The sequence below is a fragment of the Leopardus geoffroyi genome, chromosome A2 (genome assembly GCF_018350155.1).
Source record: "Leopardus geoffroyi isolate Oge1 chromosome A2, O.geoffroyi_Oge1_pat1.0, whole genome shotgun sequence".
NCBI classification, from domain to species: domain Eukaryota; kingdom Metazoa; phylum Chordata; class Mammalia; order Carnivora; family Felidae; genus Leopardus; species Leopardus geoffroyi.
Window position 1 is genome coordinate 162,591,813 of NC_059331.1, and position 27,884 is coordinate 162,619,696.

At 52.4% G+C, this 27,884-nt stretch overlaps 1 protein-coding gene across 4 annotated transcripts; it reads right to left on the reverse strand.

Moving 5' to 3' along the window:
- Window positions 1-1,777: 1,777 nt before the first annotated feature.
- On the reverse strand, window positions 1,778-26,338 carry ZNF746 (zinc finger protein 746). 4 transcript variants are annotated; one of them, XM_045496066.1, is made up of 7 exons: window positions 26,024-26,338; window positions 22,412-22,711; window positions 22,198-22,324; window positions 21,089-21,202; window positions 6,142-6,333; window positions 5,522-5,647; window positions 1,778-4,586 (listed from the first exon to the last, which is right to left on the reverse strand). In XM_045496066.1, exons 1-7 carry the CDS (start codon window positions 26,045-26,047, stop codon window positions 3,529-3,531), a joined length of 1,941 nt encoding a protein of 646 aa, XP_045352022.1. In that variant the 5' UTR covers window positions 26,048-26,338; the 3' UTR covers window positions 1,778-3,528. The 4 variants fall into 4 exon arrangements, with proteins under 4 accessions (XP_045352022.1, XP_045352023.1, XP_045352024.1 ...); XM_045496067.1 differs by having other exon boundaries at window positions 1,778-4,583; window positions 26,024-26,336; XM_045496068.1 differs by having other exon boundaries at window positions 22,198-22,279; window positions 26,024-26,335.
- Window positions 26,339-27,884: the final 1,546 nt, after the last annotated feature.

Sequence of the window (27,884 nt, forward strand, 5' to 3'; positions counted from 1 at the left end):
CCTCAAATGTTGTCGCTGAAGCACGTTATTTCGGTGCCAGAACACGGGAGCGTCCGTGGAGGATGGGGCCTGGCCTCAGGTAGGAGATGAGAACTGCCCTGGGATTTGGCAAGTGTAGTAAAGCCAAAAATGCTTCCCTCGCCGAGATGTCCACATCCTAATCCCTAGAACCTGTGGATATGTTACCTTAAGTGGCAGAAGGGACTTTTGAGGGCGTGATTAAATCAGGATCTTCAGACGAAGGGATTATTCTGGATTAGCTGGGTGGGCCTGATGGAATTGCAAGATTGGCTCCATCCGTAGGGTGTCAGACTCTTGGTTTCACCTCAGGTCGCCATCTCACGGTTTGGTTTGTGGGTTCGAGCCCTGCGTGGGGCTCTGCGCTGACAGCACAGAGCCTGCTTGGGATTCTCTCTCTCTCTGCTCCTCCCCGGCCTGTGCTCTTTCTCTCTCTCAAAATAAATGGATAAACTTTACAAAAGAAAAAAAGAGAGAGAGAGAGAAAAGATTCTGAGAGGAAGGCAAGAGAGTCAAAGCCGGAAAAAGATGGGATGATAGAAGCAGAGGTTGGAGTGACCCCCACTGAAGATGAAGGATGGGGCCACGAACCAAGAAAGGCAGGGGGCTTCTAGAAGTTGGAAAAGGCGAGGCAGTGGGTTCTCTCCTGGACTCCAGAAGGAACGCAGCTCTGCTGACACCGAGTTTAGCTCCGGAAGGCTGGTTCTGGACTTCTGACCTCCAGAGGCATAAAATAGGTCTGTACTGGTTGAAGCCACAAAGTTTGTGGTCATTTGTTATAGCAGCAAAAGGACACTCAGCGAACAGGGACCACAGTGCTCCGGCCTAAGGCTGATGCTTCCCAGCAGTGGTGGGGCCCCCCGCCCACGTGGCTGGCCTGGTCTCCCTAACTACTGATGGGGGCGCCCCTTTGGATACTGAACTTCACCCCCCTCCCCCCATGCTCTGCCCGGAGAGCCTCAGGAGTCGGCCCTGGAGTGGACCACTAAATGGTTGGAGACTTTGGCAGGGTCCTCGGGATTCGTGCGCACAGGGCGTGTGGCAAGAGGGCGTGTGGGGATGTCCCCGTGCGGTGAGCCCGGCAGTCACCGGGAGCGTCCCTGCTTGATTTCCGAGCACCGGGGCCACGTCCAGCGGGGGAGGGCAGGGCTGCCGGCGAGGAGCGCGCTGCCATCGTCACCTCGACGCCACGGGACACCCACTCTCGCTTTCGCCCCGTCCCACTCCCAGGCCCTCGTGGCAAGTTTCCGCAGATTTTATTGTACGTTTTCATTTTCTTAAAAAGACAAAGATCAAGATGAAAAAGACCGAACACACGAGATAAAACATTCACAACCGTTGGCTCTGGTTGTCGGGCGGCCTCCACCCCCGGACCAGGAACACAGCAGCCGCGGGCTCCGCAGAGGCACGAGGCGAGGAGAGAACACCCGGCATCCGCTTTTCTCTGATGCTCTGCAGTTCTTCTCCCAAACCCGGTCTCACGCACCTCGCATCGCATTACATCAAGGCGGACGACACAAAGCAGGACTCTACTCTGAAGCAAAGTGACTGGGCACGTTATGGTTTCCCTTCCATGGAGTCAGACTTCTCTGGGTTCTTCCACTCCTAGCTCTGAGGGACGGCGGCCTCCCTGGGTCCGAGGTGACCACGTGTAGGAGGAGGGCGCCCAGGAAGCTGGTCACACGGCTCCCGTGGGAGGAGGGTCTAGAGGCATCAGTGCCCAAGACACAGGTCTAAGAATGGAACCCGCCAAGCCGTCTTGGTGCTGGTTAGGTTTTATTTTAACAGGATGTTTCCTCTTCATCCGTTTTTCAAAATATCAGTTATATCAATATTAGAAGTGTAAACGGGTACAAAATATACAGTACATAGAAACAATTTTCCGAACTAGTCTATTGCCTAACAAAAGGACGCATGAGGAAGCGGACTGAAAGGAAGCCACGGTCTCTGGTTCCTCAGGGGGGAACAGGTTACCCGTTGGGGGCAAGGGGACCAGTGGCTGTGCCAACGAAACAGGAATGGACACTTGTGTGGTAGGGACAGCATTGCGGCAGAATCAAGAAACCTGGGCCGTTTCTAATTCTACCTCTAAGATGTCAGAGGGGGAATGAACAAGCACTTGCCCCTCACGCAGCCTCAGACCTGCCACCCAGCACCCCCCCCCCCAACCCGCCCGCCCCCTGGGGAGAATGGGTGCACACTCCAGACAGGCCAGCAGAACCTTGACGCCTAATGATTCTGCTCTGCCAGCGGTGGTACAGATCTTAAGAGGGCAGCCGCGAGTACCTTCCTTCCCCCAAGCCGGTGGTGCTCCAGGGCGACCAGCCTGTCTAATCCATGGCCTTCCTCGACTGCTGGCACGCGGCCGCGCACTCCCGCGTGAGGCTGGGAGGGGTGCCCTTGGAGGAGTTTACTTCCTCATCTCTAACAACACTCGTCCCGCGTGCTTTACAAGGTCACAGTAATCAAATGAGACGCGATGTGAAAGCGTTCTGACAACGAAGAAACACTCACTACACAGAGCAAAGGAAAGAGAAGCATTTGGCTGGAGAGGAAAGCGGCCCCACATGGGGTTCGTGGGGTTCGGCAGGCCAGGCTTTGTTCCTGGCTCCGCCGGTAACTGAGGGTGAAAGGTTGGGCCTGCCCACCTCTGCCTCCTCCCCTGCGCAGCCCTAACACTGTGTTTTCAGGTGGCTCTCCTTTATGAGGCCCTGAGTCCCATAACAGGGTGACACCACCCAGATCCCTTGCCGTTAGGGGCGGCAGATGGCCCATAATGGGCCAGCACTTTGGGTGAGGGGACTTTTCAGATGGAGGGGCAAGCTGGGGAAGGGGACTGGCTGCCGGTGGGCGCGTCCTTCTCCCTGCTGACTCTGACACGCGGTGGGGGTTCCACACCCTGGAGGGGAGGGGTGATGGGAGGAGCTTGGAGCCCCAGGCCCAGACCTGCCTCACCGCCAGGCCAGCTTGGTGGCCAGGTGGGGCGGGGGTTTCTCAACTCTGCTGCGCCGCCACCCCCACCGGCCCCTCCCTAGGAGTCAGCGGGGCCAGGGCAGGTCCGGGACCCTCCTCACCGGTGTCCCCAGCCGGCCAACTCACTGTCGGACTTGGTACGGTCACAGCCCACACAAACGCACGCTCCGGAAACCGAAAGTACACTATAAAGTTTAAACTGATGCTACGACTATTTTCCAGCGTTTTCGTCAAGAATTAAAAAAAAAAAAAAAAAAAAAAGTCTCCATAATTAAATTACTTAAAATTCTATGCTGCTCAGTTTCACAATCAGAGAATTCTACTTTGTTTAGAGGTGGAGGCCGGATCGTTTGATAGTTTCTCTCCCTCCAGCGATCAGTTCAGCGGCTGGGAAACCGGCTTCCCCGGGCTCCGTTCCCACCACCGCCCTGCCGCCTCCGAGTGGGGCTCTCCTTAGGCGCGCGGCCTGCAGCGGGGCCAGGACACCGGGGCGCCCCCCCCACCCTCGCCAGCTCGGGCGGGGGAGGGCGGGGGGCGTCACAGGTCCGCGCCGTCGCTGGGTCCCAGGACGCTCAGGCCACAAGTCCAGTCGGTCACTAGGTCTGTGGAGGCCAAGGGTCCTTTGGAGGCCGGGCTCTTGAAGGGGTCCGGGGGCCCGGCCGGGAGGGGCGGGAGGGGCTGGCCGCGGGCCGGGCCCTTGGCCCCCGCCGCGTGGTTGCGCTGGTGCTTGCGCAGGTGGTCCTTGCGGATGAAGCTCTTGCCGCAGACCGTGCAGGTGAAGGGCCGCACGCCCGTGTGCGTTCGGTAGTGGTCGATGAGCTTGGAGCGCTCGGTGAAGCGCTTCTCGCACTCGGTGCAGGGGAACGGCCGCTCGCCCGTGTGCAGCATGCGGTGGCGGATGAGGTGCGCGGGGCGCGTGAAGCAGCGGCCGCACTCCCCGCACCGCAGCGCGCTGCCGTCCCGCGCGCCGCCGCCCGCCGCCCCCGGCGCCCCCTCGGGCGGCCCGCAGCTGCGCTGGTGCGCGCTCAGGCTCACCTGCAGCTGGAAGCTCTTCCCGCACGTGGCGCAGGTGAAGGGCCGCCCTCCCGGCGGGGCGGCGGGGTGCTTCTTCAGGCCCGGCTTGTGGCCGAAGCCCTTGGTCCGGCCGGGGTATTTACAGGGGTCGCCGAAGGGTCTCGGGGCCTGGCTGGGGTCCAGCACGGCCTCTCCGCTGTCGGGGGAGGTGTAGGGCACCCCCTCGGGCCCGGTCCTCGGGTTCAGGCCCACGGGGGGCTTGCACCGGAAATTCCAGCCCCACCGGACCCCCCCAAAGAGCCAGTCCCCCGGCGGGGTCTCCTCCTGGGCCACCGCGGGGCTGAGCTCGCCCATGTCCCGCTCAGGCCGGGCGGGCTCTCTCAGCCCCAGCACAGGGTCCTGGCTGGGGAAGGAGCCGCCCTGGTTTTCCCAGGCTCCTTCCTGGACGGGACTAGGGAAAAACCTTGTGGCTTGGCCTGGTCCAAACAGGGTCCCGTGAGCCTCCAGGTCGGTAGGATGCACTGGCGTGGCCACCACCTCCTCTTCCTGGACTTCTGTTTTTATCACAATTTTGACATCTGCTGAGAAAGGCAGAAGGACCCGGTATTGTCGCCTCCCGTACCTGCTTAAGGGAGGAGCCGATCCTTCCGTCTGGCTGTTCGGCAGCTACTCCGCTCCACCATGACCGTGAGCCCTACTCTCCCAAGCCTCAGGATCCCGTTGGGCAGAGCCCCCCCCCACCGGCAGTCATGCGGCCAAACCCTGGGCGAGGACCTTCACAGGTAAAGCAACCATCGCATTTTCTCACCCGGGTCCATTTTTGCTTTGGTCATTAAGGCTACTCCTGAGTTCATCCTAAGGCTGACCACTGGTGGGCACGTTTGGAATGCAGCAAGCATTCTATGTGGCCCGCCGGCTAGTGAGAAAAATATTAGCCAAACAGGAAAACTGTGTTTGATTTTATATAAATGTACTTGACTCTCACATCCTGAAGTTTTATATCAGGGACCTGGGCTTTTAGCACAAATATGACAGGAATGAGGAAAGTAACAGATAACTGGCCTTCAAAACAGAAGTAAATGGAAAACTAATCCATAAGTTTGGTAGTTGTTCTTCCTGATCCTGGCCTTCGGACGCCTGTCTTTGGTAGTGTTGATGGGTCACAAGAGGCTCTGGTCTGGTTTGGTTTTTCCCACGCCAGCAGAGAGCCAGGACGGCTGGGCCTGGACAGGCGATACGTCCTTCTCAAGGGATCAGCTTTAGCAGGGTTGACTGGTTAGGACCATATGTGAAAGGGACAGTCGGAAACACATACGCTCTCAAGAAAGGCTGTTCGAGCTTAAGAGTTTGGAAGGAGATCAAGGACAGACTATAGAGTCCCAACGCCACATGTGACACCTAAAGGCCTGTTGGCTGAGAGGTCAGGGCAGTTCGGCAGTAAAAACGAGGGCCCTGGGCCGAGGCAGCCTTGCAGGCAGACTCGAGCCTTTCCCGCCCCCTCTCGGCTGCACCATACCTTCCGTGGAGGCTGCTGTGTTGAGCTTCAGTGTCCCGTCCGAGCATGCTGAAGAAGGGTGATGGGGAGGGAGGTCCGCCTGCCAGGAAGTGGGTGGGATCGTGGTGGAAAAGTTGGAGTGGACGCCTGCAGTGAGGACAGATCAGAGCCCGGGGGTTAGGGGAAGGAAGGGCAGGTGAGACTCTAAGATCCCACCTGGGCCTTTTCTGCGGGAGCGTAACCACCTCTCCTCTCCCGCACCTGGTTTTCTGTGGCCCCCTTCTCTGAGGCACCAGGAAGCTCGATGTCACTGCCTATTTCATGCAGGCCTCTGTAATGCGAGGCAGCTGGCAATTTGCCCTGGGGCGAAGGCAAGGCAAACAGGAGTGCAGTGGACCGAGGTCAGGCAGAGAAGCTCTGAGACGTGAGCACCACCAAACCCGGCGGGGGGGGGGGGGGGGGGGCACAAGGTATCATTAGGCACAGCCCCCTCCCTTCAGGGGGGAAAACTCCCCAGTGGGTCAGACCGGATGTTCAAGATCTGGGAGGCCACAGCTCCACGGTGCTTCCAGGTCCTTTCCCACACCCTGCCGTCAGCCCCCACACTTGTCCCTGTGTCTGCTTTAGCTGCGGCCACTCACCAGAGGCGGCATCTGTAGAGACATCTCCTGCTCCGGAGTCCAGCTGGCTGAGGCCCCACGGCTCCTCCCCGATATCCGGCTGTCCGGCTGCCCAGGCCTCTACGCCCAGAGCCTGCTGCTCCTGGAGCTGGAGCTCGCCCTCCTGCTTGATCTGCATTAAGAGGTCAGGGGCAGGAACCGGGGGCCCCGAGCCTGAGAAAGGGAAAGTGCATGAACACACAGCATCAGGGCCCCTCGGCCCCGGTGGGGGACACACATCCAGCCAAGGAAATGGACACGGGCGCTTACAAGGCTCAGATGGCAAAAGAGCCTGGTGGGAACGGAAGGCCAGAGCAAGCAGGGGCAGCGGGGCCTTCTGGGCAAAGCGTGAGGTCACACGGTAGTGAGCACAGGGGAGGGTGGGAAGGGGTGAGGAATACGACCGTGAGTTCTTAGGGCTGGATCTTTGGTCCCTGGGGAAGGCCGCGCTGCTCTGGGGAGGTCCTGCCCTCACTCTTAACACAGAAATGTTACATAAAATGTAAGCCCGAGTATCCCCCCAAACCTTACCCCTCCGCCCCCCCCCCCCGCACATGTATAATGAGTGAGCATAAAACAAAGATTCCAGATATAAGAATCAAAGAGCAAATGCAAAGTCAAATCAAGAGTTGGAACAGAGGCCAGGTGACCCAGGGAGTTGTTGGAACAGGACACAGGCCTTGGAGGCTGGGCTTTGATGTCCAGGTGTGGCGAGACAGTGCTGAGCTGCCTGCGTGAAGCCAGGAGCCAGGAGGCTCTGTCCCTTCGGTGAGCTGGGAGCTGGAAATAACTCCATCCACCTGAGGGCGCTACAAGGAAGCCGCCACCTGTCTAGAGCCACGGGTGGGACAGCCACCCTAAGAAACGGGAATTTCCCCATGTCCACACCGAATTCATACTACCTACGTGGTGCAGAGACCCTAAGCTGAGAAATTCACAGAAACGCTGGCTGACCACCACGGCGCCCAGGCGGCTCCCCCCCCGCCCAGCACAGGCAATGCAGACCTGCCCATGGGGACACCCCCCCACAACTCAGGCCACAGGAGGTTCTATGAAAATAAACTCAGGCCACAGGAGGTCCTATAAAAATAAACTTACAAACCAGGAGAGCGGCCAAACAACACGAGAATCGTGGCCGAACTCACTCCCAAGAACTACGGAAAAAAAGAAGCTGAAGGATATGGTGTCTTAAGTATCAGCGTGGGAGTTGACACAGCACAGCCTGTGCCCGAGGGTCACTGGTGCCAGGTCACACCACGGAGTGGCCCGGAAACCTCCAGGCCAAGGTCTTGGTGGCCCCAAGGACCAGCAGAGGTGGACAGAGAGTCTCAGGATGACAGCATCTTAAACATCTTAAATCTTTCAGGGGATGCCTGGGTGGCTCAGTCGGTTAAGCATCTGACTCTTGGTTTCAGCTCAGGTCATGATCTCAACGGTTCCTGAGATCGAGCCCCCTGTCGGGCTCTGTGCTGACAGCGCGGAGCCTGCTTGGGATTCTCTCTCTCTCCCCCTCTCTCTCTGCTCCTCCCTGGCTTGTGCCCACGCATGCGAGCTCACTCTCCGTCTCTCTCAAAATAAATAAATAAAATTAAACATGACAAAAAAAATAAACACAGTTCTCAGACATTACTGAGCTCACAACTACAAATTGCCACCTCAACCAGAAAAGCAGCTGCCTCAGTGGGTCAGCAGACCACACACTGCAGGATCTGCCCTGCAGAGATGTTAGAATACTGGAATTACCATATACAGAATATGGACCTTAATATATTCGGAAAAATAAAAAGGGGAGCATCTGATGAGAGTATCAAAACTGATTACAGGAGGGGCGCCTGGGTGCCTCAGTCGGTTGGGTGTCTGACTTCAGCTTAGGTCATGATCTCACGGTTTCTGGGTTCAAGCCCCGTGTCAGGCTCTGTGCTGGTGGTGTGGAGCCTGCCTGGGATTCTACCTCTCTTTCTCTCTCTGCGCCTCCCCAGTTCGTGCTCTCTCTCTCAAAAATAAAATAAACAAATGTTAAAAAAAAAAAATAGTAAAATAAAAAGAAACAGGTGGAATTAATTTTAACAATATATTTTACTTAACTCAATATATCCAAAATGTTCAGCATTTATGTATGTCATCTTTATAGTACTTTTTAAGTCACCAACAGCCACATGTGGCTAGTGCCCACCATGCCGGACATTTAAAAGGTAAAGATGATCGGACTAAAAATGAACAAGAAACCTAACTATATGCTGTTTGCAAAAGACACGCCTACAACAGAAGGCTGTGAAAGCAGTGTAAAAGAATCAAAGCCAGAATAAAGAAAATTTTTAAAATGATGCAGTTATCCCATATCTGATGAAATAAAATAAAAAAAATTTTTTCAATGTTTATTTTTAAGAGAGAGAGAGAGAGAGAGAGATAGAACAAGAAGGGGAGGGCAGAGAGAGAAGGAGACACAGAATCCAAAGCAGGCTCCAGGCTCTGAGCTGTCAGCACAGAGCCCGACGCGGGGCTTGAACTCACAAACCACGAGATCATGACCTGCACCAAAGTCAGAGGCTTAACCGACTGAGCCACCCAGACGTCCCAAAATAGAATTTTTTTTTTTTTTTACTTTTTTTAAATATTTATTTTATTTATTTATTTTTTTTTCAACGTTTTTTTATTTATTTTTGGGACAGAGAGAGACAGAGCATGAACGGGGGAGGGGCAGAGAGAGAGGGAGACACAGAATCGGAAGCAGGCTCCAGGCTCTGAGCCATCAGCCCAGAGCCCGACGCGGGGCTCGAACTCACGGACCGCGAGATCGTGACCTGGCTGAAGTCGGACGCTTAACCGACTGCGCCACCCAGGCGCCCCTAAATATTTATTTTTGAGAGAGAGACACAGAGACAGAGCACAAGCAGGGGAGGGTCAGAGAGAGAGAGGGAGATGCAGAAACTGAAGCAGGCTCCAGACTCTGAGCTGTCAGCACAGAGCCCGACATGGGGCTCGAACTCACAAACTGTGACATCATGACCTGAGCCGAAGTTGGAAGCTTAACCAACTGAGCCACCCAGGTGCCTCATCGAAATAGAATTTAAAAAGAGAAATATTCACAGAAATAAAAAAGGACCACTGTGCAAAGTTATATTGGCCAGAAAGAAAAACTAATTCTACATTTTTAATCTAATAACTTAGCTTTAAAATAATACAGCAAAACTCCAGAAGAAATAACTCCCAACTTCTCAGTGGAGTATTTCAACATACCTGTTTCTATAACTGATAAATCTAGCTGACTCAAGGTCATAGGATTCGAATACACTATTAACAAACCTGATCAAATGGACATAGTAGAATCTAAAGACAAGGAAAACACAAGTTTTTTAAGCCACCCCGAGCAATAAGGAAAAATGAACACTGTCTAGACCATAAAGCAAACTTTAGTCAATTTTTAAAATACTAATCTTTTAAACACTGATTTTGTAACTATAACATTAAGTTAGAAATCAATAACATATACCCCCCAAACTCCCCATACCTACTAAAATTTAAAAATATCTGGGGCGCCTGGGGGGCTCAGTAGGTTAAGCGATTGACTTTGGCTCAGATCATGATCTCACAGTTTGTGGGTTTGGGCTCCACGTTGGGCTCTGTGCTGACTGACAGCTCAGAGCCTGGAGCCTGCTTCGGATTCTGTGTCTCCCTCTCTCTCTCTACCCCTCCTCCACTCACACTCTGTCTCTCTCTCTCAAAAATAAACATAAAAAAAAAAATCTATGTTTTCTAAATAATTCAAGACTCTAAGGAGAAATCACAATGAAAATTAGAAGATATTTGGAACCCAATGCTAACGAAAATATAATTTATCAAAATATGTGAGTTGCATCTACAATGGTACTTAGAGGGAATTTTATGACCTTGTATATTTATATTAAAAAGAGAAGACGGGTTGAAAATTAAGGGTCAGGGCAAGAGGCTGGAAAAGAAATGACAGGCACAAAAAAACCCCTTTAAGAACTAGAAGACAGGGATGCCTGGGTGGCCCAGCCAGTTGAGTCTGGCTCTTGATTTTGGCTCAGGTCACGATCTCACAGTTTGTGTGGAGCCTGCTTGGGATTCTCTCTCTCTCTCTCTCTCTCTCTGACCCTCCCCCACTCGTGCACACACTCTCTCTCAAAATAGATAAACATTAAAAATAAAATAAAAAGTAGAAGACAGGCAACAATACAAGAGCATGAATTAATAAAAGAGAAAACAAAGGTAGAATACAGAGAGCCAAAAGTTGGTTCTTTGAAGAGACTATTAAACCGTTACATCTATCAAGAAAAAAAGGAGAGGGGCGCCTGGGTGGCTCAGTCGGTTAAGCAGCCGACTTCAGCTCAGGTCATGATCTCGTGGTCCATGAGTTCAGGTCCCGAGTCAGGCTCTGTGCTGACAGCTCAGAGCCGGGAGCCTGTTTCAGATTCTGTGTCTCCCTCTCTCTGACCCTCCCCCATTCATGCTCTGTGTCTCTCTGTCTCAAAAATAAATAAACGTTAAAAAAAATTAAAAAAAAAAAAAAAAAGGAGAAAGCACTGATAACCGACATGAAGAATGGAAAAAGAACAGAATTATAAACACAGCAGAGATTAGAAGATGGTTTTATGAATGTTATTCCAAGTCATTTGGAAACTCTGGGGAGGTGGACAAATTGCTTAGAAAAACTAGAATTTGCTAAAACTGACTAAAAAGTGATAGAAAACCTGAATAGTTCTATCCCTATTAAAGAACTTCAGTCAGTAGACCAACATCTCCCCCCACAAAGACCACTTGAGGCCCAGATGGCCTCACTGGTATTCTCTACTCAACATTCAAGGAACGGATAATTCCAATATTACACAAACGCTCTGAGAAAATAAAAACGGAGGGAATACGTCATAGCTTATATCAAAACCAGACAGTCTGAAAAAGTAAAATAGGGCAGTTTCACTCATGAACAAAGATTCAAAAATCCTAAACAACTAGCATACTAAATCCAGAATCCAGCAGCGTATATAAAGGTTCATGACTAAGTTAGGTTCATTCTCAGATCACAGGATTGATTCAACAATAGAAAATCACATAATTTGCCGTATTAGCAGGTTAAAGGAGGAAAAATCACATAATCATCTCAACAAACACCAGAATAGCATTCTATAAAAATTCAACATCTTTCCTTATTAGAAATATCTCATCAATTGGAAATACGGGAAACTTCTTTAACTTCATAAAGGGTACTGATAAACAAAACCTTTAACAAACGTTAGACTCAATATGTAAAGTTAATAAGCATTCTCTTTAAAATCATGAACCAAGGATACCTGCTATCGCCACTTTTATTTCAACCAGCACAATAAGACAAGAGAAAAATTAACCCTAAAGATTTGAAAGGAGACAAAACATTCTTATTACTCATAGATGATAGGATTATCTTTTCAGGAGATCTGAGAATCATCAGACAATTATTAGCAATGTTATTAGAATTATGAGAATGTGAGCAAGGTTTTTAGGTGGAAATATCAGTAAATGAAATACAACTGTATTTTTGTACGCTTTCCAAAAGGGTTTTTTGTTTTTTTAATTTTTTTAACGTTTATTTATTTTTGAGACAGAGAGAGACAGAGCATGAACGGGGGAGGGTCAGAGAGAGAGGGAGACACAGAATCGGAAACAGGCTCCAGGCTCTGAGCTGTCAGCACAGAGCCCGACGTGGGGCTCGAACTCACGGACTGCGAGATCATGACCTGAGCTGAAGTCGGACGCTTAACCGACTGAGCCACCCAGGCGCCCCTCAAAAGGGCTTTAAGGGAGCCTATCAACTACCATTTTTCTTCCCTGTCGTGGATCTTAGCAGAGAAAATAAAACAAAAGAGGAAGTCTGGTGAGGGTCAACTGTTTTTATTACATAATGATAGCTGAGGATCATCGTGTACAAGAGGGGTCCCTAGTACTGACTCTGGGACAGGAAGTCCCCTACCTGACCGCAGTGAAGGAACCTGTCCCCTGTGGGTGACCAGCTGCCCCAGGGGAGGAGGACAGACAGACAGGACTGTCCCTGGCGGGCCCCCTGGAGGGGATGCCTGGGGGCAGAGAGGGATGTCACATAACTGAGCCCCTGTGAGAGATAAAGTGCCTGGAGAGGAGTGTTTCCTGCCCCGCAGCCCCTAGCATACATCGGCAACAGATAGAAGAAGCATGTTAACAAAAGGCACCACTGGTAATAATGATTTAAAAAAAATACAACGAAAGAGGTGCCCCTGGGTGGCTCAGTCGGTTAAGCATCTGACTCTTGATTTCAGCTCAGGTCACGATCTCACAGTTCGTGGGTTCGAGCCCTGCATTGTTCTCTGCATCTCTCTCGCTCTCTCTGCTCCCTTCCCCACCCCCCCAACTCATTCTTTCTCTCTCTCTCTCTCACAATAAATAAATAAAACTTAAGAAAAATACAACGGAAAAAACTAAAAAAAAAAAAAAAAAAAAAAAAGAAAGAATAAAAGTAAACACCAGGAACCTAGTAACATACCTAATAACAACAAAAACAAGATCTTTTGGGGGGAAGATTCTAAAACTTCAATGAGAGAGTACAGACGAGCTGAACGGAGGGGCTTCAGGCATTCACAAATAACACGAATAACGGCAAAGGAGTCCGTTGTCTCCAACGGGCATAACAGACTGAGTGCAACTCCAACCACAATCCCAGCTGGATTTTTCACAGAACTTATTAGAAGGCAATTGAGAAGCTGACCCCAAAGAACAAAGGAGAAGACCCGAAGCACTGGTGTGGGGGGACCAGGCTCCCGCCTCCCACCGCCAGGGAAATCCAGCCCCGACAGACTCAGCGCTTGAACGCGGAAGGCAGAACCTTTAGAAGAAAATGTGAGATGGTGTATCGCAACCTCGAGGTAGGAAAGATTTCCTACTAGTTTACGACATAAAAAGAACAAACCATAAAGGTAAAAACTAGTAAATCCCGGTACATTAAAATCAAAAGCATCTGTTCTTTAAAATATACCGTGACCGGAGAAGGTATCGGCAATACACATACCTGACAAGAAGATTAATACTCAGAACGTGAAAGGAGCGCTTACAGATCGGTAAGTAAAGGGAAAACAACTTACAAGAGAAATGGACAACAGACATACTCAACAGGCATTTCACAGAAAAGGAAAGGTAAGTGGCCTGGAAGCGGGGGACGTGATGTGCAATCTCACTAATTAGGAAAATGCACGTGGTAAAATACGACTTTTAACCCGGTTCACTCCCACCAGATGGGCAGAAGCGAGGACGCAGGCATTTCCGGGGCTGGCGAGGATGAGGTGCCGCGGACGTCTGGGCACCGATGGCGGGTGCCTGGTGGCAGTGTCGCTTTGAACACTCAGACGTCACCTGGAAAAGTCGAACATGCATCTTTCCTAGGCCCCGGCAGTTCCACGCCCGGGTCTACACCTAGAGGGAGTTTTGCGCACGCGTAACGATGTTCCCAACATCACTGTTCCTAAAAGCAAAAAAGTTAGAAACAAGACAAACGCCCAACAGCAGAAGGAGAAAATGCGCTGTGTCATAGTCATAAGAGAGAAACCCACGAAGTGGTGAGAAGGAACGGACATCAGCTGTACCGCATCAGCAGGGACGACGCTCAGAATCAAGGTCAAACGAAAGGATACAGATGGTATGATCTGTACCAAGTTCAACTTGAAGACTAGAGATGGTGTGGTGTCATTCAAAAAAGGTTCACAATGGCATTTAGGAATATACACATAAGGAATGAAAAATGTAAAGAAAACCAAGGGACTGGTCATATCTACTTCTGAATTTTCTGTTTATCTGTAAAAGGAAGGGAGGGGGATGGGATCAGAGAATGACAATGGGGCCATGGAAGGTTCTGGCTGTGTTCTATTTCTGATGCTGGGTATTGAGACTATGGGTGTTTACTATGATTCTCCAAGGGCCACACGGATTTTGTTCTGTATGTATTTGCTAATGTTATGTATGGTACACGGTTACAATGTTTTAAAGAAACAAAACAATATTAAAAAAGAAAAAAAAAACCCATTTGATACAACATAATACTTGCTCACAATAGCTTTAGCCAGAAGTGGAAGGCAACTTCTATAAACTTATAATAAGAGTACTATCGAAATTCTATGGCAAAAACCATCCTTAACTGCTGAGACCTTCGAAGCACCTCACAGATAAGGATGCCAGCTATCTCTGGAACTGCTCGGCAATGTCCTAGCCAAACTGCTGGATGAGAAAAATAAAGTTACAACAATTTAAAAAGAAGAGATAACTTTTGTGTTATCTGTGGAGGGTACAATTGCCTACATTAAAAAAAAAAAAAAAAAAAAAAAAAACACCAAAAAAAAAAAAACAAAACCAAAAAACCATGAGAACCTAAACTGGCAAATCATTAGAATAAGAAGAAAGTTGAGTAAAAGTTGTTTTTTACTAAAGAAAGTCAACAGCAGAGCTGTGTACCTGTGATAACTATTTAAAATGTAGGGAGGGGAGGGGAGGTGATGGGCATTGAAGAGGGGCATCTTTTGGGATGAGCACTGGGTGTTGTATGGAAACTAATTTTTTTTTTTTTTTTAAATTTTTTTTTTTTTTAATGTTTATTTAATCTTGAGAGAGAGAGACAGAGCGTGAGCAAGGGAGGGGCAGAGAGAGAGGGAGACACAGAATCTGAAACAGGCTCCAGGCTCTGAGCTGTCAGCATAGAGCCCGACGTGGGGCTCGAACTCACAAACCGTGAGATCATGACCCAAGCCGAAATTGGACACTTAACCTACTGAGCCACTCAGGCGCCCCGGAAACTAATTTGACAATAAATTTCATATAATCAAAAGTGTAATTAATGTAAAAGCCCCATTCACAATAGACACAACGATCAGAGAAAACTGAAGCCTTCTTCAAGCACACACAGAAGCCTTCGTTAAACGAGTCTTCCCATGGGTAGAGGGGCTCATATTGTAATAAGGGTAATTCTCCAGAAATGAAATTATACAGTAAATGCAATTCCAATCAGAATGCCAGCCGGATTTTCTGAGAACTTGACATAAAGATTCTGAAACTCATATAGGAGAACAAAGGCCCAAGAAGAACAAAAGCCATGGAAAGTTCTGGAGAGCAAGTAGGGAAGGCTTAGTCTTCTAGGCACGAGGGCTTATTATGAAGCTAAAACAGTGCGTGTTGGCGTAGAGACCAAGACCCAAAAAACAGAATAAAGAGCCCAGAAAATGTGCCTGTGTGTATGGGAACCTGGTTCACGACTAAACTGGCAGTACAAATCATTGGAGAAAAGAAAGAATCCTCAGCAAACTTTGTTGGGAAATCAGATACCCTTGTGGGGAAAAACATTTTTCATTCTCCCTTGCAACCTACACGTATATTAATTCTTGATAAACACTTAAATGTGAAAAGCAAAACTCTGAAAGTTTTATAAGAAGGTAGAGGCAAATGTCCTTCTGACCTGGAATGAGGTAGGGAAGGCTATCTTAAGGTAGAAAAAGCAGATCATAAAGGAAGAAATGGGTAAGTTTGATTCGACCCAAAATCAAGACTTCTATACAAGGCACTACAAACTTAGAAGACCTGATACAGACTGGGAGATGTTTTGTAATGCAAATAACAGACAAAGGGTTAGTATCCAGAACCTATGTAAAGTCTGAATCGATAAGAGAGTGAAAACCGGAAAAAGACAATTTGCAAAGAAACCAAATAAACGTGAAAAGGAGGCTCCATCTCCCTAAGAGTTGGGGAAACGCAAATGAAAACGATGCCGTTCATTTCAACCTCCATCAGACTGGCGAGAGTCTAATGACGAAAGTGGGCAAAGCTGTACGAAAACAGGTACTCAGAACTGCTGAAGGGAGCGGGACACGCTGGTGTAACCACGGCAACAGCAGAGGTGTAGACAAGTGTGCCCTGTGATGCAGGGGTTCCTCTCCGGGGCTATTCCCCAGAGAGTCTGCGGCTCATGGACACAGAGAGACAGGTGTAAAACTGCCCTCTGCAGCACCACTTGTGAGAGGGAAAAATCACACACAGCGGAAGTGCAAATCAACAGACCAGTGGATAATAAATGTAATGCGGTTGCTTTGGGGATAGTAAGCCTCTGTTAAAATGAATGGACTTGATCTATATGCATCAGTGGAGATAAACCTGAAATACCGAATATTGAGTGATAAATATAATGACATTGATATAACTTTCCAAAACCTGCAAAACCACATTGTATATTGTTTATGGCTACATATACACATAGTAGTTTTAAATAAAAGTTTTAAAGTGGGATGGATGGGCAAAAGACATGAGTAGACACTTTTCCAAAGACATCCAGATGGCTTACAGACACACGAAAAGATGCTCAACATCACTCATCATCAGGGAAATACAAATCAAAACCATGGTGAGATACCACCTCTCACCTGTCAGAATGACTGACATTAACAACTCAGGCAACAACAGATGTTGGCGAGGATACAGAGAAAGAGGAACCCTTTTACAATGCTGGTGGGAATGCGAGCTGGTGCAGCCACTCTGGAAAACAGTGTGGAAGTTCCTCAAAAAGTTAAAAATAGAACTACCCTACGACCCAGCAATTGCACTACTAGGCATTTATCCACGGCATACAGGTGTGCTGTTTCGAAGGGACATATACATCCCCATGTTCATAGCAGCACTATCGACAATAGCCAAAGTATGGAAAGAGCCCAAGTGTCCACTGATGGATGAATGGATAAAGAAGATGTGGTGTGTGTGTGTGTGTGTGTACACGTATATACACATATATGTACATATACATATATATACGCATACATACATACATACATACATACATGGAGTATTACTCGGCAATCAAAAAGAATGAAATCTTGCCATTTGCAACTATGTGGATGGACCTAGAATGTATTATGCAAATGAAGTAAGTCAGAGAAAGACAAATATCATATGATTTCACTCTTATGTGGAATTTAAGATACAAAACAGAGGAACATAAGGGAAGGGAAGCAAAAATAAGATAAAAACAGAGAGGGAGACAAACCATAAGAGACTCTTAAATATGGAGAACAAACTGAGGGTTGCTGGAGGGGAGGTGGGTGGGGGGATGGGCTAAACGGGGGATGGGCATTAAGGAGGGTCCTTGTTAGGATGAGCACTGGGTGCTATATGTAAGTGACGGATCAGTAAATTCTATTCCTGAAATCATTATTACACTGTATGTTAACTAGCTTGGCTTTAAATTAAAAACAAAAAATAATACAAAACACAAAATGTGGATGGAAAGGATAAACACCAACTTTAGGACAACTGGTTACCATAGGGAGGAGTGAGTCTAGGAAATCTAACAAGGAATTTAACACACATATTTTAACACGCAGATATTTTAAATTACATAACACCACAGACACTCAACAAATAACTGTTGAACTCCTACTCTGTGCTAGGCGGTATTCTAGGTGCCTGTAATGATCATATGAACAAAAGACATACAGGTTCTTGTCCTCGTGGAATTTACTGGCCATACATAAATCTGTAAACATGAAATCCGTAATCTCTCTCTATGTGAAATACATATAATATCTGTATCTCCATCAATTCGGTAAATATGAACTATATATAACAATCTAGAAATATACATAATAGATGACACCATCTGCTACGGAACAAACCAAAGCAGGAGAAGGAGACTGGAAATTCGGGGGGGGGGGGGAAGGGGCCACAATTTTCAACGAGCAGAGACCCAAAGGAGGTAAAGGGTGGAGCTGGGAAGTATCCGAGGGGCATTCCTGGCAAGTGCAAAGGCTTGGAGCCTGGAGCAGCCTGCGGTGTTGGGGGAAAGCGAGGACGGTGTGGCTGGAACAGAGGGAGCGGGACATAGAGAAATGAGCCAGAGTCTCTGAGTCAGTGGGAAGCCAGCAAGGGGTTGTGAACAGAAGAGTGTAGGGCTTGCTCTGGGGGATTAAGGCAGGAGCAGGTATGCTGGTTGGAAGGTGACCGCAGGAGATGATGGCCTCAGGGTAGAGGCGAGGCGGGATGGCACTCTGCACAAGTCTGAGGGGGGTGCCAGCTACTAGGATTTCCCGATGGATGTGGGTGTGAGAAAGCGTTGGGCTGACTCCTGGGTCCTGGCCTGCACCTGCAGGGTGGACAGCTGTCTATTGTGGCAGGGGAGAGGAAGACGTGTCTGGTGGGGGCGGGGGGGGGAGGTGGGGCTCAGCGGGGTGTGCAGAATTGAGGGAGGGGCGAGGCAAGAGGCACACCGGTGGCACGTGGAGCTCTCACAGCCACTGCTGGGATGGCAGAGCAGGGGCATGGGCGGAGGTGGGAGGGCACCCCAACGGTTCAAGGTCGGAAAGAACACCAGGGATAGCACAGGAAAGGTGTTAAGTGAGGCAGGAGGAAACCAGGAAGGTTTCCTGTCAAAGAAGTGAATCTGGGAAGAGAGTGATCAATGGTGACAAATGTCCCAAATGGGTCTGGTAAGGCCAGACCCGTAACGCCACAAGGGTCCCTGGTGGCCTTGCCAGGAATGTTGATGGAAGGGCTTCAAGAGCAGGAAGAGGAATGGGAGAAAGCGGGCGCTGGAGGACAGCGACTGTGGGCAGTGTGACACGAGGAGGGCAGAAGTGGGATGGCAGGGCTGTGGGGTCAAAAGTGGTCTGTTTCCAAATCGGGCATCCGAGGGCAGAGACAGATGCTGGTGGGAAGGATGAGGGAGGTGGCCAGACTGGATCTAGCGTCCAGCAGAGGCAGGCCTTTGGCGGGAGGGATGGCCACAGCAGCGAACACAGAGAACGGGGCACAGGTGAGGCAGACAGGCTGCTGGGGCGGGAGGGCCACGAAGTTTGTTTCTTTTTGTTTCAAACAGTATTTTTTCAACATGAAAATCCTTCTAAGTCCGGGGGCCAAAAAAAGAACAGACGGTGAGTGATCCGGCCTGCAGGCCACAGTTTGCCAACCTCTGGGCAACTGAGTGGACCAAGGAGACACCGTGCGACCCCGGAGCAGTGCTGAAGCCCCAGGTTGCAGGTGAGGAAGAGAAGGCTTATGGGGTTTTCTGCAGCCACATGCAGCTGCGTGGGAACAGGTGCACCACAGGCAGATGGGTCTAACCAGGATTATAGTTCTGCCAGGTGAACAATCAAGAGGCGTGACGGGGGGATGACGCCAGTGGACCAGAGCCCGGGCTGGGCAAAGAGGAACTGAGGACTAGCTGGGCAGTGGAAGGGCCAGATGCTGGGGTCAGGGTACCGGGCAGAGCCATCTGCAAGGACAGGAGGAGCACTAGGGCGCCGGGTTCAAGTCAAGAAGATGGGAGGGCTGCCTCAGGGGCAGGACCTCCGGGTGGGTGGTGGAGAGCGAGTGGAGGGTGGGGGCAAAGGAACAGAGAGGCTGCGGTGCTCAGAGCGCCATCCTGGGGTCGTGCCATCGCTAGCAATGCTGGCAGGGGCGGAGATGAGGTCCGCGGAAGGCGGTAGGAAGACGGGAGGCGTCTGATTGAAAGGTGGGGGTTTGCAGGGAGGAGGGGAGACCAGCACAGAGGCAACATGGAGGCGCAGGGACACCAGTGCCTTCCGGGCCGGGGCTGAGCGGGACGTGGGGCAGGGGCGGGCAGCAGCGAATGCAGGGCCCGGGGAAGCCATCCGAGCAAGAATGGGTGGGGACGCTCCAGGAAGAGCGTGAAGATCTGAGGTCTTGCCGGGGACGGAGTCCCCACGAAGCAGGGCGGGAGAATTTAGGAACTGAAGCGGAGACGAGGTCTGTCGAGGGCATGCCCAGCCCAGAGGGGGTGAGGAGCGAGTGGAGGCCCGGGTGGGGTAACGGGGTTCTTGCTGACGAGCTTGGGGCGGAGCGCGGGGTCCCGCCAGCAGCCACGGTATTTCCGGCGCCCCTCTTCCCTCTCATGAATGACGGGGTGGAAACCAGAGAGGCCCCCGCGTAGATGTTATAAGGAAAATGAACAAACCCACGGTGGGCCTCCCCCGCAGGCTAGGAAGCCGGGCAGGTGTCCGATCCCTCTTCTCCAACCACATGGCGCCCTGCCCAGTTGCGCCGCTGTGCTCCACTTCAGCTCTGCCCTTGGCACCTAGCAAGGACTCAGGGGCCGTCCGTGGGGCCGTCTGGGGAACTAAACTGGTGAACGCTTTCCCGACACCTCTACGCACTGCCTGCTCTGGCTGGGCGAACCTCTAATTGAAATGGATCAGCAAACAGGGAAAACACATTTCATTAATCACAGATTAAACACAGGTAGGCTTTTCAGTAACGTAGGGGTTCGGACCACAGGGGATCCTGAGGCAGGTGGGACAGACGAGGCGGTTCTGTGGAGAAAGCAGGCTCGAGCCTGCACAGGTGGGGTCTCCCGGTCAGTGAGGGACTGTCACCCCTTACACCTGTCTGGGGCATCACGCTGGTGATCAGGCTCTTCTCACGCATCCACCTGTCCTTTCTTTAACTTTCAAAGGTGCTGACTAGCTCCAGGAAAAGCTGAGACCGTGACCCAGGGTGTCCAGATTCACCTTAAATAAATCTGTGGTTCTAATCACGTTGAAACATGTGACCGGCCGATGAGATCGGCTCTTGGATGGGGGTAAGGCTGGCTTTTCATAAAACTGAGAAAGAAATTTTGTCTTCGACACACTCCTACCTTCCCTCTCAGTGACTTCTTCCCTCTTCCCCTAATTCCGGGCCCTGGCTCTATCTGTCTTCTGGAAAGCTAGGTTTCCTGCCTATTTCCCCGCTGGGAAGTATTCCTGGAGTGTTTGCTGAACAGGCTGTAGGTCATAACTCAACTATTAAAAAACAGATTTAAAACATTCGAGGCTGAGGTTTCTCCTTGGCTCTTCCTGGAAAGAAAGTCGTGCCCTCCCTGGCCCTCTACTTTCCCGTTCCCACCTGATTGCCTGGCATCCCTGGCCGCCTCTCAGCCCCTCACCTGGACTCGGGTCCACAGGAACATCTGGAACCTTCGGGGCGGTGCGACGCCAGCTGCACGGCTCCTTCCCCTGTTCGGTCTGGGAGAGGACCTCAGGCTTGGAGATGGCGTAGTCTGAGGAAAGATAGGAAGGTTAGCTTTTGCCACGTGGTTCCATTCAGAGCTGGGGACAGGCAGCCTGGGAATCCAAGAATGGCCAAGAAACGAAATTTCTAGATTAGTAAAGAGTCCTGGTTCTCAACCATGGGCAATTTTGTCTCTGGCAGTCTGGGAGACATTTTTATTTTATTTTAATTAAAAAAATTTTTTTGTAACGTTTATTCATTTTTTGAGAGAGACAGAGAGAGAGAGAGAGAGAGAGAGAGAGAGAGGCAGAGAGAGGAGACACAGAATCCGAAGCAGGCTCCAGAATCTGAGCTATCAGCACAGAGCCCGATGCGGGCCTCGAACCCACGAACCGTGAGATCGTGACCAGAGCCGAAGTCAGACGCTCGCTGAACCACCCAGTCGCCTCCCTTCAAGCTAAAATCTAACGTCACACTTGCGCCTGTTCCCATCCGCACTGAGCGTGCCTTATTGCCTTCAGGTCTGGGTCACGCAGAAACCATCCCAAGAGGAAAGAAGCCCAGGAAGAAACAGCCTCTTGGGGTTACCCCATGTGGAGAGTGACAGGGGCCCTGGGAGTCTGTGGGGGCAGAGGAGAAGCATGGTCTGCCCGTATTGTCCACTAAACTGGAGGAGTGTCACCATCAAGGCCACACGCCCCAGTAAGAGAAGGCTAAAAGAAAGTGGATCGATTCCTTCCTGGACCCGAGAACGGTCAGAGGTTTTACACTCCGTCTCAGCAGGACAGAGAAGTCCATGCTCCATGCCTGCTTAAGAGAAACACCACCACGCCTCTCTGTCCGGCCACTCGTGAACTTCACCAGCTAGAGGAAGCTTTCCACTCAGTCACCCGGTGCTCCTCTAAGGTGAGAGGAGGTAATGCCCGGCATGATCAAAGCTTCTAGTGATTTACGCACCCTTGTGGCGAAGCCCGCCAGCACGAGGAGAGAGGTTTGGGGACACTGAAAATCACATTTAGCAGAAAACTGAGCATCGCGCCTTACCCAGGGACACCAGCGTCTCGTAGTTGCCCCGCATCACGTGCTTGTAGAGCTCCTTCTGCCACTCGTCCAGCTTGCCCCACTCCTGCTCAGAGAAATACACGGCCACGTCATCAAAGGTCACGGGCACCTGGAACCACAAGCACCACGTGCGCTCACCCACACGCTTACGGGCACGGCCCCGCGCGCTGTCCCACCCCCAGTGCCCGAGGGGTACCTTGGGGGCCTCCCCCTTGCTGCCCGGGGGCAGCCGCAGGATCCAGAAGTTCCTGTTTCTCAGCAGGTTCTCCATGTTCTCCAGCCGCCTCTGCAGCAGCCCGTACTCCTGCAGCAGGGTCCCCAGCACGGCCCACTTGCCCTCCAGCTGGTTCCCGAACTCCACGGCCGTCTTCTCGCAGTCCGCCAGCTTCTTCTCGGCCATCCCAGTTCGACCTTCGAGGGACAGCAGGCGGGCAGCCTGCGACTCGATCTTCCTCTCCATGGCCTGAATTGTGGCTGCCATTGTCCACGGAGAAATCTTTCGGAAACAAGGAGAAGTCCACCATCATCCGTGCCGTCCACCGCGTGCCTTGAGCCCATCTCTGCTAGGGGTGGGGGGGCTGGGCCGGGGGTGGGGGTGGGGGGGTGTGTGCGGAGCACAAAGGGAAAGCGGGGACGCCCTGTGCCACACGCCAGATCGTGGCCTGGTGATCGGCCCCTCTGGGGGACTCAGACACCACGGCTGTTTGGGCTGGCGCCTTCCCTCCAGGCCTCTGTAGCACACCTTGCACACCCGGATCCCAGCGTTCACCGCCCTGCCCATTAATCTGCATCTGCCTGCGGGGGCTCTCTGGAAGGCGCTCAGTGCAGTTCTGCTAATAAACAGTGACTTAGCCCTGCTGGCTCATTTCAGCGCATAAATAGTAAACTGCAGATTTACTAGAGCCCAGCCTGCACTTCCCATCGTAATCGCACAGGAACTGTCTACTGATGATGACCTAGCAACACACACACACACACACACACACACACATGCACACAAACAAAAAACAGCTGGTTCACTGAACCGGCACAAACATGAGCATTGCTCAACTGCCTTTTTTTTTTTTTTTTTTAAGTATCTCGTGTCTCTCTTTTTTTTTTTTTTTAATTTTTTTTAATGTTTGTTTATTTTTGAGAGAGTCAGAGCACAAGTGGGGGAGGGACAGAGACAGAGGGAAACACAGAATCCAAGGCAGGCTCCAGGCTCTGAGCTGTCAGCACGGAGCCCGACGCGGGGCTCGAACCCACCAGCTGGGAGATCGTGACCTGAACCGAAGTCGGACACTTAACTGACTGAGCCACCCAGGCGCCCCTTGTGTCTCACTCTAATAAACATAAAAATCAAACAGCTAATTCCTCTCCCTCCAGTGCAATCTGATTTTGTCCCCTCCCCAACTGCTCCTCCTTAAACTAATAAAAACCGCCGTTACTGCAAATCTCCACCAGCCAAGAGTTAGACTCTTTGACACAGGTGGCATTGGTGGGTCAAGGGGTCAAAAGGGGTCAAAAGCAACCCAGGTCCCCTGGGTCCCTGGAGAGTCTGATTTTGTCACTCGTGGTATCCAGCCCCTCCCAAAGGGAGAATTAGTCTCAGACATTTTTGTAGCCACCCCAGAATCAATGACACACCTGACAGATTGGGGAAGAACGTAAAAACATGCCATGAGGTTAGACTTTTACATACGATAACCGTCATAAGGCTTGCCCCAAGCAGTGACTTGCCTGTTGCTGGAAAGTTCGCATGGGAGCCTGAATGACCTGATTGGCAGCTGGGGACCCTGAGGAAAGGGCTCATTTTGCTTTGGGTACGGGCTGAACCACCTGACTGACCCACATCTGAAGGTGGGACCGGCTGGTCAGGGAGGAGGTTTAGATATTTGTGCCTCCTTCTGGCGGTGCCTGAGGACGGACGGCTCCTTACAACGTTCTGGAAACCAGTCCTCAACAAATGGTCGGTGCCTAGTAGGAACGAGTGAGGGCTCCTTTGGAGAAAGTCACTGAACACAACATGGGTGGACGCTTCAGATAATAGGGAGAGGAGGAGAGTGTGACCAGTGATGGGGGCGGCGTTGGGGGGGGGGACTGTCAAGCACCCTCAGTGCTTCTGTGGCTGTTAGGAGGCCATACCCGATGACCTCTGACCTGAAGAAGGGCTTCACCTGGGTCTCAGAGGATGGGGAGGAGCTGGAGAGGCAGAGAACCATTGGAGGGAAGCTGGATGTGGGCGGGACTCTAGCTCTCAAGGGGTAGGTGTTTCTGCCTCGAGGCTACAGGGGCTGAACTGGGCTGGCACCTGGGGCCACCCTCCATGACGGCGACCATCCCTTCCCTTGCCCACGTGTCCTTTCCTATCAACCACCGCCATCTGACCCCAGCCTCCCAAGAGTTTGCTCCGGAAGCATCCACTCACTTCATCACCTGGCTCCCCAGCTCCTGAAATCCTACTCGGCATCTCAGTGCACTTGACTGCCATTATCCCAATCTTTGCGTTGCAGGAAAAGGACATCTGCGTAAACTACTTTACGACCAGCAAGGCACAGTTTTCTTACATTTTAATGGGGCAGGGAGCCCCGTAGAAGGGCTTCAGACTATTTAGTGGGAGGTGGTGACTGTTTGTGCTCAGGCCCAGCTCCTTACTGAATGGTGGGTGGATAATATGGGGCTGTCCTCAGACTCCTGCCAGGGAAGCGGAAAGTCCATGCTTCAGGGGAGCGGATGGTAAGAGAACTCCAAATCCTTCAAGGAATTCCCACCCATATGATGAAATCCAGGCATCAAAACCCCTTCCAACCCTTCCTGCAGCCTTCTCTCCCACTGCCTCCCTACCAAAACCGTCTTCTGGTGCAGGGGGCTGCCTTCTGGTCCTTGAACATGCCCCCCCCCCCCCCCCCCCCCCCACCGCTTTCTCTCTGTGCTCCAGCCCACCTCCCGACCTGGAAAGCTCCACTGGTCCGCCCAGCCTGATGAAATCCTAGCCTTCCCTAAAAGCCCAGCTCAAATCACAGAAGCACAAGCCAGGGAGGGGTGCCAGTCCCTCCCTCTCCTTCCCCTGCACTCCCACAGCCCCTTTCTACTTCAATGCAGGAACCACTCACCTCTTTCTGTTTTGCATCCTTAACACCAGTGTACCTGTCTGCTTCCCCCAAAACACAATGCGGCCCCGAAAACGGAGCAACTGTGTCTTTTCACACACTTTCTAGCTGTGCGATCCCAGGCAAGTTAACTTCTCCAGGCCTCGGGTTTTTCTTTTGTATGACAGAACGAGCACCTACCCCACAGGTTTGTTGTGAGGACAAAATAATGCCTAACAGGGCTGGTGCCTGCCTGCTTCTACGAGAGGGAGCAGCTGTCTTCCGCCCCGACCTCGATGGAGCCGGGCACTCGGTGTGCGCGCCATCCAAGCCGCTTCGGACGCCTCCCAGGTGCCACCAGGCCGCTGGGGGGAGCTGGGGGGTAGGGAGCGCCGAGGCAGAGCGGTGGGGAGAGAAAGGAGCCGCGGGGTGGGGGGCGCGGAGATGGAGGGGCCGGCGGATGGGGCGGGGGCAGGAAGCCGCGGAGGGCTGCAGGAACTCGGCGTGCGGCGGCCTCCGCTGCGGGGACGGTCGGTTCCGCCCTGCTCAGGCTCGGCCGCGAATGGGGGGGCCCGGCCGGCGGGCGCCGTAGGCCCCGGCGGACCCCGCGCCCCGCTCGCCGGAGCCCAGGCACGGAGGCCCGGCCCGGCCCACGGAGCCCCTCCCCAGGGCCTGCGGCGCCGTGTGCTGGGCCCGGGCCCCGAGTCCGCGCGTCGGTGCGCGCGGGCCGCCCTTACCGGAGCCGCGGCCGCCTCGGCCATGGCCGTGCGCTGTCCGGCCCGGCCCGGAGGAAGTCGCCGCCGCCGCCGCCGCCGCCGCCGCGCGCGGCTCCACGCAGGCCGGCCCCCGGCCTCTCCGCAGGCGGCGCCCGCCCGGCCCTGCCCTGCCTTCTCCGCCCGCGTCGCCGCGCTCCTCGCTGGCCGGCCCGCGCCGCTCCGCCCGCAGACGCGCCGCCGCCGTCAGCGCCCGGCCGGTCCACACTGCATCCTGGGAGCCGGCGCAGGCCCGTGAGGCTTCCTGGAGGCAGCGCGGCCGCACAGCCCCACCTGCAGCCCAGAGAGGCGAACGGCAGGCGCGGCGCCCGCCCCGCCCCGCCCCGCCCCTCCCCGCCCCTCCCCGCCGCCAGCGGACCCACCCACCCACCGGTCCACCCGCCCGCGGGCCCCTAGAGCCCCAGACCCCCCGCCCCACCGGCCTCGCGCCTCCCCGACTCCCCGAGCCCCCGAGCCCCCGACCCACCGGCCTCCCGACTCTCCGACCGCCCTATCCCGGATCCACTGACCTCCGACATACCGGCCTCCCGACCCCCGAATCCCCCCCCCGCCCCCGCCCCCCGCTCCCGACTCCCAGACCTTCCGATCCACCGGTCCGCCGGCCCGCCGACCCACGGGCCTCCTGACCCCCCCCCGACCTTCCGACCCCCCTATCCACCCGCCCACCGACGCTGTCCGACCCACGGACCAGCCTCCGGACCCCCTGAACCACCCGGCCACTGACGCTGCCCGACCCACAGGTCTCCCGACCCCCCGGCCCCCTAGCCCCCCTACCCACCAACGTTGCCCGACCCACTGGCCCCTGACTCCCCTCCCGCGACCCACTGGCCTCCAGAACCCACAGACCCATTGGCCTACGGCGGGGCGCGCGTTGAGTCACCGCCTGAACCCCGAGCCGGACCTGCATCCTGCTGAGAGCCTCACGCCCTGGACCCCACGTACCCCGAGGGACTCGCTCACTAAAAGGAAACTCCGGCTCCAGACACCAGCCCGGCCGGCCGGGTGACCGCGGCTACAGGGCCGCTCTCCCTTCGAGCTTCAGGAGACCGTGCCTTGTCCCACAGGGCATCCGCCACGTCGCCTCTGCTGCTCTAGGTCTTGCCAGACGATTTGGGTTTTTTATGTATTTATTTATTTGGACAGCTGTAGCTCACGTCTGTCTTGGTTTGAAATGGAATAAATCCTTCCAACAACAGGAAAATAGTTCGGTAAATCCCGGTAGGGAGCCACTTAGAACTTTCTGTTGTGTGCTTATTATTTATAACAAATATTTCTAAATGGAATGAACACAATGCCATATTTATAATTATTTTGGTGAAGAACTTGGTGTGGGAAGATGTTCGCGGTATTTTAAGAGGAGAAGTCTGTCCAGAATGATCTCAGTTTTGTGTAAAAGAAAAAACACACGCAGGAGTCTGGAAGCATGTATATCAACAGTCTAAGCGGTTTTTCTCTAACAGCGAGACCACAGGCCGGTTTTGCACATTGTCTAACTTTTTTTTTTTTCAATTTATGTTTTTATTTTGTAGTAACGAGAATAGAAGTTTTAAACAAAAAAGGAGGCAAAAATTAAATAAATAAATAAATGGAAAAACTCCTTAAGAGGCAAACCCAGGCCGGGCGGGGGGAATGGACGGAGCCTTTGAATGGGGCCCCCATGTGGCCGCAAAGATGCATTTCCTTTCAGAATTCCCTCTAAGCGGGACTCTTCCTGAAGAGGGAACCTGTGCCCCACGCGGTCCAGACTTCTGGGCTTTGGGGTCTAGCCTGCAGGGGTCTTCATATGCCCTTTGCTTTCTCCCCAGCAGCCCCCGCGGATGGTACA

Coding starts and splice junctions, on each gene's coding strand:
- ZNF746 (XM_045496066.1), bottom strand. CDS start 26,047: ATGGCCGAGGCGGCCGCGGCTCCG. Junction 22,712..26,023: donor CCGAGGCGGCCGCGGCTCCG/GTAAGGGCGGCC, acceptor TGTTTCCGAAAG/ATTTCTCCGTGGACAATGGC. Junction 22,325..22,411: donor GCAAGGGGGAGGCCCCCAAG/GTACCCCTCGGG, acceptor TTGTGGTTCCAG/GTGCCCGTGACCTTTGATGA.